The 15568-nt window shown below is 44.4% G+C and overlaps 1 protein-coding gene across 1 annotated transcript; it reads left to right on the forward strand.

The window, feature by feature from the left end:
* The first annotated feature begins 7719 nt into the window (after positions 1-7719).
* LOC133885671 (sugar transporter ERD6-like 4) lies at positions 7720-12447 on the forward strand. The gene is made up of 17 exons (XM_062325409.1): positions 7720-8155; positions 8244-8333; positions 8917-8976; positions 9066-9131; positions 9381-9446; positions 9537-9612; positions 9863-9927; positions 10018-10110; positions 10267-10347; positions 10432-10516; positions 10985-11031; positions 11102-11164; positions 11243-11302; positions 11478-11543; positions 11625-11684; positions 11860-11974; positions 12061-12447. The coding sequence occupies exons 1-17, from the start codon at positions 7850-7852 to the stop codon at positions 12171-12173; spliced, it is 1512 nt and encodes a 503-aa protein (XP_062181393.1). The 5' UTR covers positions 7720-7849; the 3' UTR covers positions 12174-12447.
* Positions 12448-15568: the final 3121 nt, after the last annotated feature.

Consider the following 15568-nt stretch of genomic DNA (forward strand, 5'->3'; position numbering starts at 1 on the left):
GTCGGCTAGTTCGCACACTCTGAGATCCTAAGGTCCTTGATGGTTACATGTTGGAGTACAGCGGTTAACGTAGAATAGAAGGGTTTAGCATGCAATTTGACCATGGCTTGGATTAGGTTATTCTTCTTTAAGGGACCATCCTTCTCTTCACGCACAACCTGCAAGGAGGTATTAAGTGCTATATGGATCTTTTTAGGTATCTATGGAAAGCCTGTACTCGAAGATCTCGCTATAGATTTATTGATCTTTCACTGCAATATTATGACTCTGCACCAAAGCACGACTCCCTGATTATTTAAGAGATATTAAATATCATAATTAATATGTAACAAAGCTTAATAAATAACTAACAAATAAATTAGAAATGTGAAATGGCAATCTCTGGTATGCTACGTTTGGTATACCACCGCCATTGTGCAAGTGCGGGATTGTATGCGAAATGAAGGTATCCTATGAGCTCGAAACCTATGTGAGAAGATTCTTCTAGTGCTCAAACATTGATTCTTCATCTGTATGTTATGGGGTATTTAATTTATATCATATTTCACATAATTTATCAACTTTTGTTTCGGATAGTAACTAAATCATGTGTGCAGTCGTCCATTAGGCTTTGTGACTTCATAATGTGGATCGACTTTGACATCAAAGTCGAGGACAAGGAATGGGTCAACTCGTTGAAGAAATACAACTAGTGTGCGGTCACGTGGGATTAAAAAATGCAGTAATGACATGGTACGTAGTACATAGAAAGTACACACGTCCGAATATTTAAGACTAGTTCATGAATGGAAGACGCATCATGAAACAAACATATAAGTTACAAAATTAAAGGTAAAATCATACTGTTATCTCCCTCGCTGCTGTCAGTCATTCCCACAACTATGGTCCCGTAGCCGCAACCACTGGTTCGCCCTCATGTGGCCCCTAGAGTAGGTCAGGGTGTCCAGTGGACCAATCTACCTGGCAGGCCTTGTAGCGATCACAAGTGTCGAGGTCTCCTCTTGGGTCTGCTGTATCGATAGTGGGTGAAAGGACAATGATGTCACTTAGAGGGGGTGAATAGGTGTTTTTACAAAAATTCGTCCCCTTTTACCGTTGGTCTAAACTTGCAGCGAAATATAAACTAACGGGTTTTCACAAGTGAAAAACCTAAATATGTTAGGCTCAACTAGTGTATAATCACCCTAAATAAGTGTGAAAATTACAATCCTAAGGTGACTAAAATTATTCAATTCTAGCGAGAGATATGCAATAAAATTTAAATTGAAAAATGCTGAAACACTGTTCATACTCCTAAAACACTGTTCATCTGGAGTATCCGGTGTAGTCCGGATACTTCGAATTGTACAGGTCCAGAAACTCCGGTAAAGTCCGGATTCTCCGGGTTCTGTACAGAACTGAGCCCAAAACTGAATATAAAGGATGGGTAGAGAGTTCTAGCTCAAACCAAGTGATATCGTGTGTTTACAGAGATGATTCCACATAGATTCACGGAGAACCTACACTCAAATACACACAAACAAGTAGATCGGGCAATATGCATAAAGATTTGAACAAGAACTCAAAAGTAAAGAAACAAGAGAAGAGACACAAGATTTATTTCCCGAAGTTCGTATTCACCATCGTGAATTCTACATCTCCTTTGAGGAAGCTCCAACGAGCCGGGTCTCTTTCAACCGCTTTCCTCGATCCACTATTGATTTCTTCCCTTGCGGAGACGAAATCGAGTCCTTCACAAACTTCCGCGGCAACCCACAACCTTAGGTGCTCGTCGGCAACGCCTAGCCGCCTAGGAGGCTTTACCTCCAAAAGTAACAAACACGACGACGAACTTCTTGCAGAGAACTCAAGTGCTCAAGATTGGATTTTAGCTCACTTGCACTCAATCTTTCAATCTCTCAACCCAACTCACTTTTCTTCTCAAATCACGCACTAGAATGTAGTGGGAGAGGTTCTTTTAGCTCTAGCGGATGTTCTTTTCGTGCCCTTGCAGCTGCCCCAAAAGATGGGGTGAGTGGGGTATAAATAGCCCATTTCAAAAAACTAGCCGTTAGGCGCTTTTCTGGACTTTGCCGGAGTATCCGGCCTACACCGAAGTCTCCGGCCACTCCAGGTACCGGAGAATCCGGTCTTCACCGGAGTCTCCGTGTACAGCACAGCTGACCTCCGAAAAATGGCGATAACTTTTGATCCCGGAGTCTGATTTCGACGATTTTGGACTCTATAGAAAGTTTATTCAGAAGGTTACACATCCCAACTGAATTCATGACCTAATACATATGGGATCAAACTAGTAACACTCCAAAATCCATTTTAGATACTTCCACACTTTCCGCTCCGAACTTTTAACAACAAACTCTCACTTTGGGTTTAGTTGGGAACTCACGTTGCATCCCTCTTAATAGTGCGGCATACCTAGACTCAATTTCAAAGATAAAACATATTTGAACCAATTTGAGCCTTTTGAATACTTTCAAGTACCGCTTCTTACTTTCAAACCTTTGAGGGTTGCTAACTTCAATAAAATCTTCACTCCATCTATTCTTGATTCCTCATGTGATTGATGCGAATCACTCATAGCTTCTCATGGCCTTGCACGGTCTATTGTCGCAAAGCTTCACTCGCTCTTCACCATCGCCTTGGTCCTTCGGCGTCAAGCCATTTTCTTGCCCTTCACCACCGGATGGTCCATTGCAGCCGAGTATTGCTTGCCCTTCACCGTCTTGCCATAGAAAACCATTTTGTATTCGACATCTTCAGAGAATTCACTTTTTGATATATAGAGTCTACTTTTGTTCTTCACTCTTGGCATATGTGATTTCAATTCAACTTATGTCTTCTTATAGATCCTAACCCCAACTCACTCTCAAGCACAAAGCACATGAGTTAGTCCATAAACCCTAAATGACAACTTTTATACCTTAAATTACTTGATCTTCACAAATAACTTATTAGCCTTCATGCATATTATCAATTTTCATATAGAACCTAACATCACTCATTCTTAAACACATAGCGCACGGGTTAGTCCATAAAACTCTATTAACAAGTCATACCTTTAGTTACTTGATCTCCACAAGTAACTTAGCCTTCAAGCTTATTGCTAATCTTATTGAGCTTCTTCTTCTTCTTATGAGCATCACTAAAATCTCAATTACTTTTGATGCAATTCTTTGAACTCATGGCATTTCTCAAAGAATCCATGCTTCATCATTTATGCATCTCCTATGGAATAACCTAATAGCGATTCTCAATATGATTGTTAGTTCATAGGCATTGTCATCACTTACCTGAGCATCACCTAGAGCTCATGCATATCTCTCATCCATGCATCACCTATGGAACAACCTACTAACAAACTCAACACCATTGTTAGTCTATAGGTATTGTCATTAATTACCAAAACCACACATAGGGGCTAGATGCACTTTCAGTGGGGCACTGAGCAACTGGGACCACGTGATGACATCGTAGTCTGGTGTGGCACCGAAGAAGTCCCTCACGAGGTCAAACGGGGGATCTGGCCAAGGCTAAGCCTCTTGACTCGGGTATGACGACTACGATGGTGTCACCGTCATCCTTGTATAATCACTCGAGGGGCCTGCGAATGGATGAATTTATTAGATACGATAAATGTGAAAATGAATGTATTAGTATAAAATGCAATGTTGTATTTGTATGGTATGCAGGTGTAGCAGTAGATGGCCAGACACGAATGCCAAAGTAGCGTGTGAACGGTGGAAGTTCGAATGATGGACGTGCGAACGATCGAGGTGCAGATGAAGACATCCCGGCTTCATCACTGTAGTAACCTACGGATGGGTAATTATATTAGATATATTATTGAATATATTGAATGCGGCAGTATATTGGCGCCGATTACATGAGAGGCCTATGAACGATGAAGGTGTTAGCACTGGCCATAGTCTATGTGTCAGTGTCGATAAGTATGTAGGTGCTCCTGATGTATTTTTTGAAATTAATAATCAGTAACAAAAGAATATCGCTAACCGTCTTGCGTATGAAAATGTGTATTTGTTGTGTCCGACCCTAGAGGCAGTGGTCGAGGTGGCGGTGTGGATGCCGATCCCGTTGGAGGTCGTTGCACATCAAATCTTCTGGACGACTCTGCGTGGACCTCACTTGACCTGAAAAGAGCACTGGCGATGTCTACGGTGGCTCGGCATGAGGTAAGCTTCAGGGCGTGCAAGGTCTTGTCGAAAACCCGCTTAACAAATCCTGCTACATCCGCCGTACTAAGCTGCATCCCTTGCCCGAGACGCTCCATAGTTCCAGTCACGTCTCTCTGGATATCATTTATGATATCGGCCTGTTAAAACAAACATGAAATGAGAATTTCAGTTTATAATGGTTCTTTTAGGATTATATGATAAATAAACAAGACGTTAATTAAACATACCGCTAATACAGCGGCCTCGTCCCAATGGCCTGGGTAGGCCTCCGTTGTCAAAGCGATGTGTTGTCGGATAGTATGTGGGGTGTAGGTGACCCCTGTACGTGTACGCGGGACGTACCACCTTAGGTACTCCTCGAAGCTCGAGTCGGTGAAAGGATGAGTCTCCTCGGCGAGATCCTCAAGGGCATGGACCCATGCCAAGATGTATGGTGCCAAGTGATCTGCTTAGATGTTACCACCCGGTTGCCCTTACGTCTATACCTACAAGTCAACAACATTAGATAGACTATAAATGAGACGAATGCTATGGATTATATATTTGATTTTAGTTACATGTGAATGTGGCCCGGAACCGTGTGAACGTTGATGGGGGGCACCTGGAAGCGTCTGAACTGCCTCATCACGCGGTGGTGTGAGTACTCCTCAACGTAGATGTCGAAGACAAGCGGAGTCCTCGTCGTGGCTGCACAACGGAGACGGACTGAAAGGCGCATATGGTGATATCATTAAGTGGCTATAGGGGGTCCAGACCACGTCCTCTGGACGCAAACGGTCGAACTACGACCTAAAAAGCCCGTACGCGTTGTGGGTCTGCTCGTGCCCCTAGTGCGACTATGAAGAAAAATAGTAAGAAATTAGAATTAAAAAATGTGGCAAGTGAAGCAGAATTATGTTTCATACGTACCCAACGTCGACACTACAACGAGCTCATGGTGAGCCTGTCCTCCTCAGGTTTCCTGTACCATTCCTCAGGGTACGGGGACTGGTGCACAGTGGGCCGGCCGATCGCGAACCACTCATACGACCACAACTGCAGCAGGAGTGGGCACCCAGCAAATATGGGTTGTGGCTTCTTCTTCTTGCACTTGTCGCACAAAGCCCAATACGTCACCGCCAGGATAGCGGAGGCCCAGCTCAATCGGGAGACATCATCGGGCTCCGCATCTGCGATTCCCCTCGCGTACGGAACAAGGGTCCTCGACACCAAGTGGCAATGGCTGCTGGTGAGCATAACCCAGCCGAACAACCAAAGCAGGTAGGCCTCTAAGTGCCTCAAGACCGAGTAGACATCGGCGTTCGGGTAGATATATGCAGGCTTGAAGTAATACAAATGATGATGAGTAAAATATTTTTGAAATCATAAAGTAAATAGGAAGGTAAATTGCAACGTATCTGAAACTGGAGGATCTACTTCTTCGTGGGCCCTCATAGATCCGACAAGAACTCAGGCACCTAGGCGGGTGCGTCGTCTGTCCACTGAAGAGCGGTGAACCGCTAGAGCATGACATTCATCCAATCTGTATCCATGTTTACGACTCCAATTATGGCTCTAGCTCAAGATAAGCCTAACAGGTAGGCTACGTCTTGCAACGTCAACGCTATCTCGCTGCAGAGGAGGTGAAAAGTTTGGGTCTCAGGCCTCCACAGTGTAGCGATCAACGAGAGATCGAAATAGAATCACCTCGTGACTGCCTCAGAGTTCTCTGTCGCTCAGACCTCCACCAAACGACACAGTGGAAAGATTCCAAATGTGTCCATTAAGCATGCATTAGCACTAAGGCATCCTAAAAATCATGTTAAAGTATTTAAAAATATTTCAAAAGTACAAGTCTTTAGTCTATGCACCTTTCCGCTGTGTATATTTTGAGTAAAAACCGTGTAGGGTGGTAACGAAGACCCAAAACCTTTAGAAAACAACTCAGAAGAAATCCTCCCTGATGATCCAACCGAGCCAGCGCCGGTCTGACCGTTATTGACGAGCAAAGTCATTTTTACCTCTGTTTCAGGATGGTCTAACCGTCCGAGCTCACGATACGACCGTCAATACTGCAGGGAATAATCGCGACCAATTTGGCCTACCAAAATTGTACCCTCCCGACCGTGGTGCGCGTGGAGGCCCAAGTTTATCATGAACTCGTGGGCCGTCCACTCGCCGACACCCCGTCGTTGAGCTACTGAGCTCGGCGACGAACGCAGCGTCGTCCATCGCCGCGACGGTGCGATCGGTGAGCTCCCCGGCGGCATGGTCGTGGATATTGGCGACCTTTCGGGCGGACACGCCTGGGCTCGCGGCGTCGAGGACTCGACGGCGAGGAGAGCGGCAGGCGCGACAGCGGGGAAGGCGAGAGTGCGCTCGATCTCCCAGTGAGTCGCTGGATGCTGAGTGTGCATCAGGCTACCACGCACAGAAACTGCCGGGGACGCATCCCCATCAAATCCGGGAATGGAAATCTGCACATGTTCCATGGACCTTTGGCCTTGGCAGCTTCCAAACAACCGCGCGCACATGGTCCTTTCACCAATTTCCCATCGAGGTCATTATTATTATTCTACGCGCCACGAGAAGCACGACGGCCCGATCCAAGAAGGAGAGATGCTCGTGCTCGTCCCAGCTCCCACATGAACATGACGTGGCCGGGACGAGCAGCTCTCGATCGCCAGCTACCATGGGGTTGGCACGAACGTGCATGCATGAATGCCATCTATATTCTCGCAGCATCCAAACAAAAAGCTTGTAATCTATTGCAGCCAGCATGCGGCCGTATCAGTCGGTCCAAGCTCCCCGCTTTCGGAGGCAAGATCTTAATCATCTTCAGAAAAAAAGGGTTTCTCGAGCATGCATGTCACTGTCCATCCAGCGACGTGATGGATGAGTTCATCCCGGCGTCCTTGTTCATTATCCAACTAAATTTTGGTAGGAGGTTGGGATGGGCAGAAGAAACTAAAAGACCATTTCCCGTCGACACGTCGTTGTTGATCTGAATATGCGTCGGCCATTTCACGTTGGCAGAATAAAAATATTAGTAAAGTTAGATCACTACAAGTATATAAACTCATTTGAGACCTTGGGTAGAAGCTTGGGTGCTCAATGAAGATAATTGTATTTTTTTTATCAGAGAGGTTTATATGATCTTTTCAGTGGTAAATATGTACCTGTGGATAGCGAGACACTCGTAATAGTATATATTATGTGTGTACGTATGTATAATAGTGCATGTGAGTGTATGATTACGTCTACATCCTGCACTAGGATTTTATAAAAACTACTTCTTTATCTTAGTTAGGTTTACATGGCATAATTAAAACGGCAAAAACGATCTTATTAGACAATAACCACAAATGGAAAAAGAAACACTAACAGCATTTTCCATAATTGGATATGTAAATTACGATCGGTTTAAGACAAGAATGCAGAAGTACCCCTTCTGTCCAGCTGATCGGCTCGAGAAGCCCTCTGAGCGACTGACCGGTGGGCCCTCCCCAGAGTCCAGACAAAGCAACCGCTCCCCACTCTCCCCCATTTCAACGGAGCGACAGAGTCTCCCTCTTCGCATCGTCCTCGTCGTCTCTTCTTTCTTCACCCTCCGAAACAGGGGAAAAGAAGCAACCTTGCGGGCAAGTGGTGATCGAGAGAATCAGACGAGCGACGCCATGAGTAGCAGAGGCAACAGGGGAAGCGGCGGTGGCGGGGGCGACGACAGCGGCAGCGACCGCGACGGCGGGCTGCAGAAGCCGCTGCTGGCCATGAACACGGGGAGCTGGTACCGGATGAGCTCGCGGCAGATCAGCGTCGCCGCTGGGGCCTCCTCCATGGCCGTCCTGCGCGAGTCACACGTCTCCGCCTTCCTCTGCACTCTCATCGTCGCCCTTGGCCCCATCCAATTTGGCTTCACTAGCGGCTTCTCCTCCCCAACGCAGGACGCAGTCATTCGAGACCTCAATCTCTCCATCTCTGAGGTAACTCACAGCTGTAGTGACCTCTATGTTTGCCTCTTCTTGGGTTCCGCGTTTATTCTGGTCTGAAAATGTTGACCGTGCGCTGCAGTTCTCGGCGTTCGGATCGCTGTCCAACGTCGGCGCCATGGTTGGGGCGATCGCCAGCGGGCAGATGGCCGAGTACATTGGCCGCAAAGGGGTGAGAAATTTGCTCCTTTCCTTCCTTTACAGTTATTACCGGTTCACTAATTGGATGATCAGATTGTTACATGTGTGACAGTTAAGAAGGATCAACATCACATTTCGTTTCAAGAGATTTACTTTTAAAAACTTTTTTAGAAAGAAGGTGAGGATGGCGTGATGAGATTTAAGAGCCTTTATGTAACCAACGAAAAAACTCATCATTTTCGGTGATAGAAATTAAATACGATACAATTGCAGAAAGTAGGTGGGAGTTTTTTTCTTCGAAAATTAAAAGTAGGTGTGAGTTTGGAAATTAAAAGTTGATTATTTTCTCTCAATTGATGCTTGTGGGATGTGGAATTTCTGGTACAGATTGCTAAATTGGGACTTGACCTTATTTTCAATGTTCATGACTTTGTTAGTTATGTTTCTATTTATATGGTAATCATTAATCAAGCAGTTGGCGTGGCAGAAAATGTGTGAGTATTGTTTTCTACTAAAGTTCAGTCTTTTGTTCAATGTATGGCAACATTTCAATATTTAATTGCAATAAATTTTTAGTACTATTTTACTCTAACTGACATGCTAACTGCTTGCAGTCATTGATGATTGCTGCGATACCGAACATCATTGGTTGGCTTGCGATCTCCTTTGCAAAAGTACAAAACCTCATGTTTCCTAAGTTTATTTTCACCCATTGTTGTTTCTGACAACATAAGATCGATGGCTGCCAATGTCTGTTTTACAGGACTCCTCATTTCTGTATATGGGACGATTGCTCGAAGGATTCGGTGTTGGTATCATATCATATACGGTTCGTATGAGAAGACTTCATGCCTGCTTATTTTGTGCATAGAAGGTTTATGATATGAGAATTTGAATACTTCTACGGCTGTAAGTTGTTCGCTTGTTTGGAAAAGACAATAAAAAAACCCTTGAGATTTCAAAATTTTGGAGACAAAGTGGACCATCCCAATGCAAAGTTTGTTTGTCGCCTAAATAACCTTGGAGGCTTGGACTGGTTGAAAGACTAACTCTTGATCTGTGAATTATGTGATACCAGGTACCAGTATATATAGCAGAGATATCTCCTCAGAACATGAGAGGAGCTCTTGGTTCTGTGAACCAGGTGCGCTTCCTCACAAGCATCTTATCTTTTTGTCAGACCAGTACTTGGTTTATTTATGTTTGACTCATTGTGCTATTGTCCATCCCACAGTTATCTGTAACCCTTGGTATATTGGTGGCCTATTTGCTCGGCATGTTTGTCCCTTGGAGGCTTCTTGCAGTGATAGGTAATGCGGCTAAACACTAATGTATTAGTTTTTTTGTGTGTGTCGTTGCTATTAGTTTACACTTAACCTCAGATCTTTCAGTTTGCAAGATCGATAATTGCAAAAGCTTTTGTCTGATATGACTATAATCCTAGAATTACATGAGGCAAATATTTTTCACTATAGATCCTATAGGAAAAGTGAGGACTTGTATATGTCCCTAGACTCCAGATGATTTCTTACCCAAATGTGTGTGATGCCATGCTTGCAGGAGCCTTGCCCTGCACAGTGTTGATACCTGGCTTATTCTTCATCCCAGAATCTCCAAGATGGCTGGTATATGCATGCACAAGTTGGATATGAACTATAAAGTATTGCACCAAACTGAAACTTTTAATGGACTTTTTTTTCTCTGTATATCTCCAGGCAAAGATGAATTTGATAGACGATTGTGAGACCTCTCTGCAAGTTCTGAGGGGATTTGAGATTGACATCACTGCAGAAATGAATGATATAAAGGCAAGAACTTTGTTTAATTCCTCTGGACTGACTGACCACAATCTGTGCAAATTATTTTCAGTTTAGTTATTAAGATTTTCTTTAACACTGGGCGTACAACTTTAAGTACATCATTCTTCTGGAATCAATGGAATCAGCTTTGGTCCCGTTATGCAGAGAGCAGTGACATCAACGACTAAAACGACTACAATCCGTTTTCAAGAGCTAAACAAAAAGAAATACCGCACGCCTCTAATTGTAACTTCCTTAACTTTGTTGGCCTATTCAATACCAAAATTAGTAACTATAGTTTGTAACTTTGATTATGTGTCAACTTGGCAGATAGGAATTGGCCTACTTGTTCTGCAAAATCTAAGTGGAATCAACGCTGTGCTGTTTTATGCAAGTAGCATCTTCAAAGCTGCAGGCAAGTTGTGCCATCTTTCTCTTGTCTGTATTTTTTCCCTTAGTAATTTGGCATAAAGTTTTAGGCGTGACTTTTGGATACCGTGCAAATTTAACTGGAATTGTGGGAGAGGTATTTGCTAGATAAATAGGTAACCTATATAAGTGTTTGTTTGGCAATATTTCTTCCAGACACAGGAATAACATAGCAGACTACAGGTTCTCATACCACTGAAATTGGGACAAACTGATCTTATTTGTTATGCGCCATTGTAGGTTTAACAAAAATGATAAAATGAGTCACCTTGTAATGTGGTTTATCATTTTCCTGCTTTCATGAAAGATGGCATTTCATTGTTTATTGTAAAATGACTATCGTTTCTACTATCTTAGATGGGTCCTATGTATTAATAATTTCCTATGCCCTTTTGTATGACAGTGATGTTATAGTCAATTTTTGCTTTCAAATTTAACATCAAAATATTTTCAGGGATTACAAACAGTGACTTGGCCACTTGTTCACTTGGAGCTATTCAGGTGTGTAGCTAGGAAGACCTGATTTAGTTTCTCTGTAATTTGTATTAAACTGCTCGCAACATTTCATCAGGTTCTTGCCACTGGAGTTACAACCTGGTTATTAGACAGAGCTGGGCGACGGATTCTCCTTATTGTAACATCTGCTTCCATGTGAAATCATTATTTGCAAGTTTTCTGTAATTGTAATTTAACTCTTGACTTCAAATTACAGATTTCTACTGCTGGCATGACTCTAAGCCTTCTTGCAGTTGCTGTTGTATTTTTTCTCAAGGTATGTTCAGGTTTCTTTAGTCTTAGATTTTTATGAGAAGATGTTCTTCGTCTGCACTCTTTGCAGTAGGATACTAGTGCATGGCATATGAAGATTTTGATACGCAATATTATTACAGTCTTATCTCAATCCACTGAATATTATTCTATTCTTGTTAATGGCTTATTTGTTTCAGGATACGGTTTCACATGATTCTAACACATACTCCATCTTAAGTATGATCTCCTTGGTTTGTCTAGTTGTAAGTCTCAGTTATGTTTCATCTGAAAATTTGCATCTTAATGTGGAATCTATGCCAAAAGTCTTAACTCACTATGTTCAGGCTTATGTCATTGCCTTCTCTTTTGGCATGGGTGCCATTCCGTGGCTCATGATGTCTGAGGTACAGTACTTCGTTCGTCTTATATAGCTCGTAAAACGTCTCTCTCCCAGTTTTGTCATTCCACTGAATAGCACTATTCGCAAAACCATAATTTTGGAGCAAGTGTCTGAGTTTCACAAGTCAGGCAAATGCTGTAAGTTCTCTGAAGACTCAATTCAACTTTGTATATTGTCAGATCCTCCCGGTTAGCATCAAGAGTCTCGGAGGAAGCTTCGCAACACTTGCCAACTGGCTGACATCCTTTGGTATAACAATGACAGCAAATTTGTTGCTCACCTGGAGTGTTGGAGGTCCACACTTTTGTGCTTCGCTCTTGCTTAGGGTAGGATTATGAACCATGAAACCTGATGTTTATTTTTTTTTACAAATTAAACAGGGACTTTTGCCGCCTACATGCTTGTGAGTGCTTTCACTCTCGTGTTCATCATCCTTTGGGTGCCAGAGACAAAGGGAAGAACTCTTGAGGAGATACAATCGTCATTTCGCTGAGCTTTTATAGCCTGGAGCATGCGTGATAACTCTTCAGAGTTTTTGTCCACTTTTTAGAAGCAAGGGGTGATTTGTGCAATAGAATTTTTGTCAATTCTTCCCAACACAATTATTCGGTGAAGGCCAAGCATTCCTTTTGTTCATACGACACTTTGTACATTGTTGTACAGTATTGTGTTGGCTTATCCACAATTCACATGCAATGCTTGTGCGGTGACTTGTCAAATTGCTCCCTTTTTTGGCCTTAAATGTAAACACGAGTGCTTTAGCACTACCTGATCAATCTCAAATTCTCATGTAAGTTTCTTGAAGCATGCCTGTTTTGGAATTCCTCTGTTCGAGAAGAACTTCTGCTAACTGACACTCTGGATCTTGTTGGTTCACACTTTCGTCGGGGATTGTTTTGGTAATGAAGGAGCAGAATCTCTCTCTCTCTCTCTCTCTCTCTCTCTCGCACACAGAGTCTTCTGATTATTGACAAGGTTCGGTCAATTTAAACTGGAAACAACTCAAATCAGGATGAAAAGGAGGATCCTTTCGTGGGTCCAAAAAATGTATGCAGAGAAGCCAGCAGGTGGTGATAGATCGTTGGTGGAGTGACCTTTTCTAGCGCGCCGGCCGTCCCGTCGGCGTCTCTGCGGGGTGTTGGTTGCGGCTGCGACGGCGGACGGAGGGCGACGCGACGCCGGTCGCCGGAGATGGAGTTCAGTATGCAAAGAGTAATCGCAATCCATGTCGGCCGGCCCAATCGGGATCGCGATCCAGTTAAGCCCATGTTATGAACACGTTGGGCCGTCCACTCCCCGACGCCCTTCACCAGCGAGGAGTGCTCCCTCGGAGAACATATCGTCCATCGCTATCTCGCCGGCCGCGGGGTCGTGGATCTAGGCAGCCTTGCGGGCGGACATACCTGAGACCATCGGTGGCGAGGTTGAGGACGGCGGCGGGGGTGCCCGCGTCGGCAGCGGATGGAAGGAGCGCGAGGAATCCGGTGCTACCGGAAGGTGAATGTCTCCAAACAGCCTATCAGTATAGGGTGTCTATTGGTTGTCCGCATCAGCCTTACTCGCATGGATCATCTATATAGGCCAACAGAAATAAGCAAAACGGTGTTATATTAGTTGAAAATAAAAATATTTAGTTATATTTATATTTATCTATATAGGTTAAGTTAGGTTTTTATTTTTTATCGAATCTGAGATCATATGATTATATATAAAAGTTAAGATTATAATTAGTTATTCGTATGAAGATGATTTTATGATATTAATGAGTAGATATATCTATATAAACAGATACAGATGGTTGCATCTGTCGAGCTAGTTTACGAAAGTAAGCTTTCCTCCTAAGTTATATTATAGGTGTATATTTGTATCTACCGAATCAGACTGAAATCATTTACACGGATAATCAAATATATATATTTTTTAAATTATATATATCTAACGAGCTAAAATTCGCCTATACGGATAACCAATTACCTTTAGAACCATGTGACACCGGTGCTACTCGTGTTGATCTAAATGATTTCATTGAACTCTAATCTCGAAAGACAAAATAGCTGATGCTACCAACAATAGAAATTACCGGTGATGCATCCCAATCAAAACGAGTAACAGGAAATCTGCCGTGATCTGCACATGCAACATGTTCCTTGGCCTTGGCAGCATGCGAAGAGCCGCGCCTGATTATTTCGTCACGGAGTCATTAGTTCATCAATTATTCTGCGCTCCACGCGAAGCACGGCAGCCAGATCAAAGCAGAAAAATGCTTATGCTCATGACGTGGCCGGGAGCAGCTAGCTCGCCGGCTACCAACGTGCGTTGGCGTCAACGTGCGCTCGATATTCTGCAGATTACAAACAAGGACCTTTAGTGCAGCGCCGGCCATTTCTGTCAGTCAAAGTTGCCCGCTTATTAACAAGCAAGATGCGTAATCATTTGTTGAAAAAAAAGTTCCTCAAGTATGTCTTTCTTTTACAAACCGTGAGGAGAACAGCTTATTGTTAGGGTTTTAGCGGTAGAACACCAAAATCAAGAAGTCAAACGCAATATCAACACACCAGATCGATATTTTTTAACAAGTTTTGGCAATCTTGCCTATATTCATAAGACATGATTATAGATGCTCCTCCTTATATGATCTGATTTATCGTCCTACAGTTACAATGATAATGACCAATATTTATAAACTCGAAAATATAAATCTAACTATAACTTTATTTCTAATCCTATCTAATTACACATGTACTAACACTTATTGTATTAAAAAGAAGAGTGTTTCTTCGGTATGTCACAAGCCAGCTCGGCTCGGTCCAGCTCGTTAGTGAAATGAGTAGGCTCGGCTCGTTAGCGAAACGAGTAAAAACTCTAGATCAGCTCAGCTCTTTAAAAGCTCGAGCTAGCTCATTTGGATCGTGAGATGGATCGTGAATGCCAGTGTACGTCGCACCAGAAGTGCTCTCCCTCCACGGCTACGACGTCTCCAAGGCCGACCTCTGGTCCTGCAGCGACATGCTCTTCATCCTCATGGCCGGCTACCTCCCCTTCCAGTACCACAACTTCGTTGGCATGTACCGCAAGATCCACAAGGGTGAGTTCCGCTGCCCTAGGTGGTTCTCCTCTAAGCTCACGTGCCTCCTCTGCCGCATCCTCGACATCAACCCGCAGTGCCGTGCCACCACTGACGAGATCATGGATAACGAGTGGTTCAAGATTGGCTTCCGTCGCTTCTCCTTCTGCATCGAGGACAACCACTCCTTCACTTGCTTCGAACTAGACGACAACGACGTCGATGCATCCACCTCATCGCCCAAGCCCGATACGTCACGATTCATGTCGGCGGCTCCAGTGAAGCAGATGCTGGCGATGTTGGAGGGGGTGGCGGCTGGCATGACGGTGCACGAGAGGGAAGACGGGATGATCAGCATGGAGGGGACACGGGATGGGTCTCGGAGGCCATTCTCCGTGACTGTAGGCCTCGTATCTAGGCTCTGCGTGCTGGCCCCGGTGGTAGGTGCTCGGTCCAGTGACCGTTTTTCCCCGGCTGTGGGCCTTCGTGTTGGAGGTGTTTGGTGGCTGCTTTTCTTCTTGGTGGTGTTACGTGTTGGCGGCCGGGGGCCGATGGCGGCACCCGACGGTCGGTTTGCGTGTCGATGGGTTACGACGGTCAGTACTCGCACCCAGTTCTGCGCCCGCCTGTCGGGGTCTGCGGGTCTGAGGGCGGCGGTGGCCAAATCCGTGCCCGTCTACGTGTCGATGGGCCTTGGCCTGGTCTTCGGGACGACAGTGCCTAGCTGCTTGTGGCGCCGACTGTGCGTGGTGGCTCTTGGCTGGGAGTTTGGCTCGTGTACGGTCGGCACGTTCCCATGTGCCTTTTCCGTCACCCGGTCTCCC

The sequence above is a fragment of the Phragmites australis genome, chromosome 11 (genome assembly GCF_958298935.1).
Source record: "Phragmites australis chromosome 11, lpPhrAust1.1, whole genome shotgun sequence".
NCBI lineage: Eukaryota > Viridiplantae > Streptophyta > Magnoliopsida > Poales > Poaceae > Phragmites > Phragmites australis.

Coding starts and splice junctions, on each gene's coding strand:
- LOC133885671 (XM_062325409.1), top strand. CDS start 7,850: ATGAGTAGCAGAGGCAACAGGGGAAGCGGCGGTGGCGGGGGCGACGAC. Junction 9,447..9,536: donor CTCTTGGTTCTGTGAACCAG/GTGCGCTTCCTC, acceptor TCCATCCCACAG/TTATCTGTAACCCTTGGTAT. Junction 11,975..12,060: donor GCTCACCTGGAGTGTTGGAG/GTCCACACTTTT, acceptor CAAATTAAACAG/GGACTTTTGCCGCCTACATG.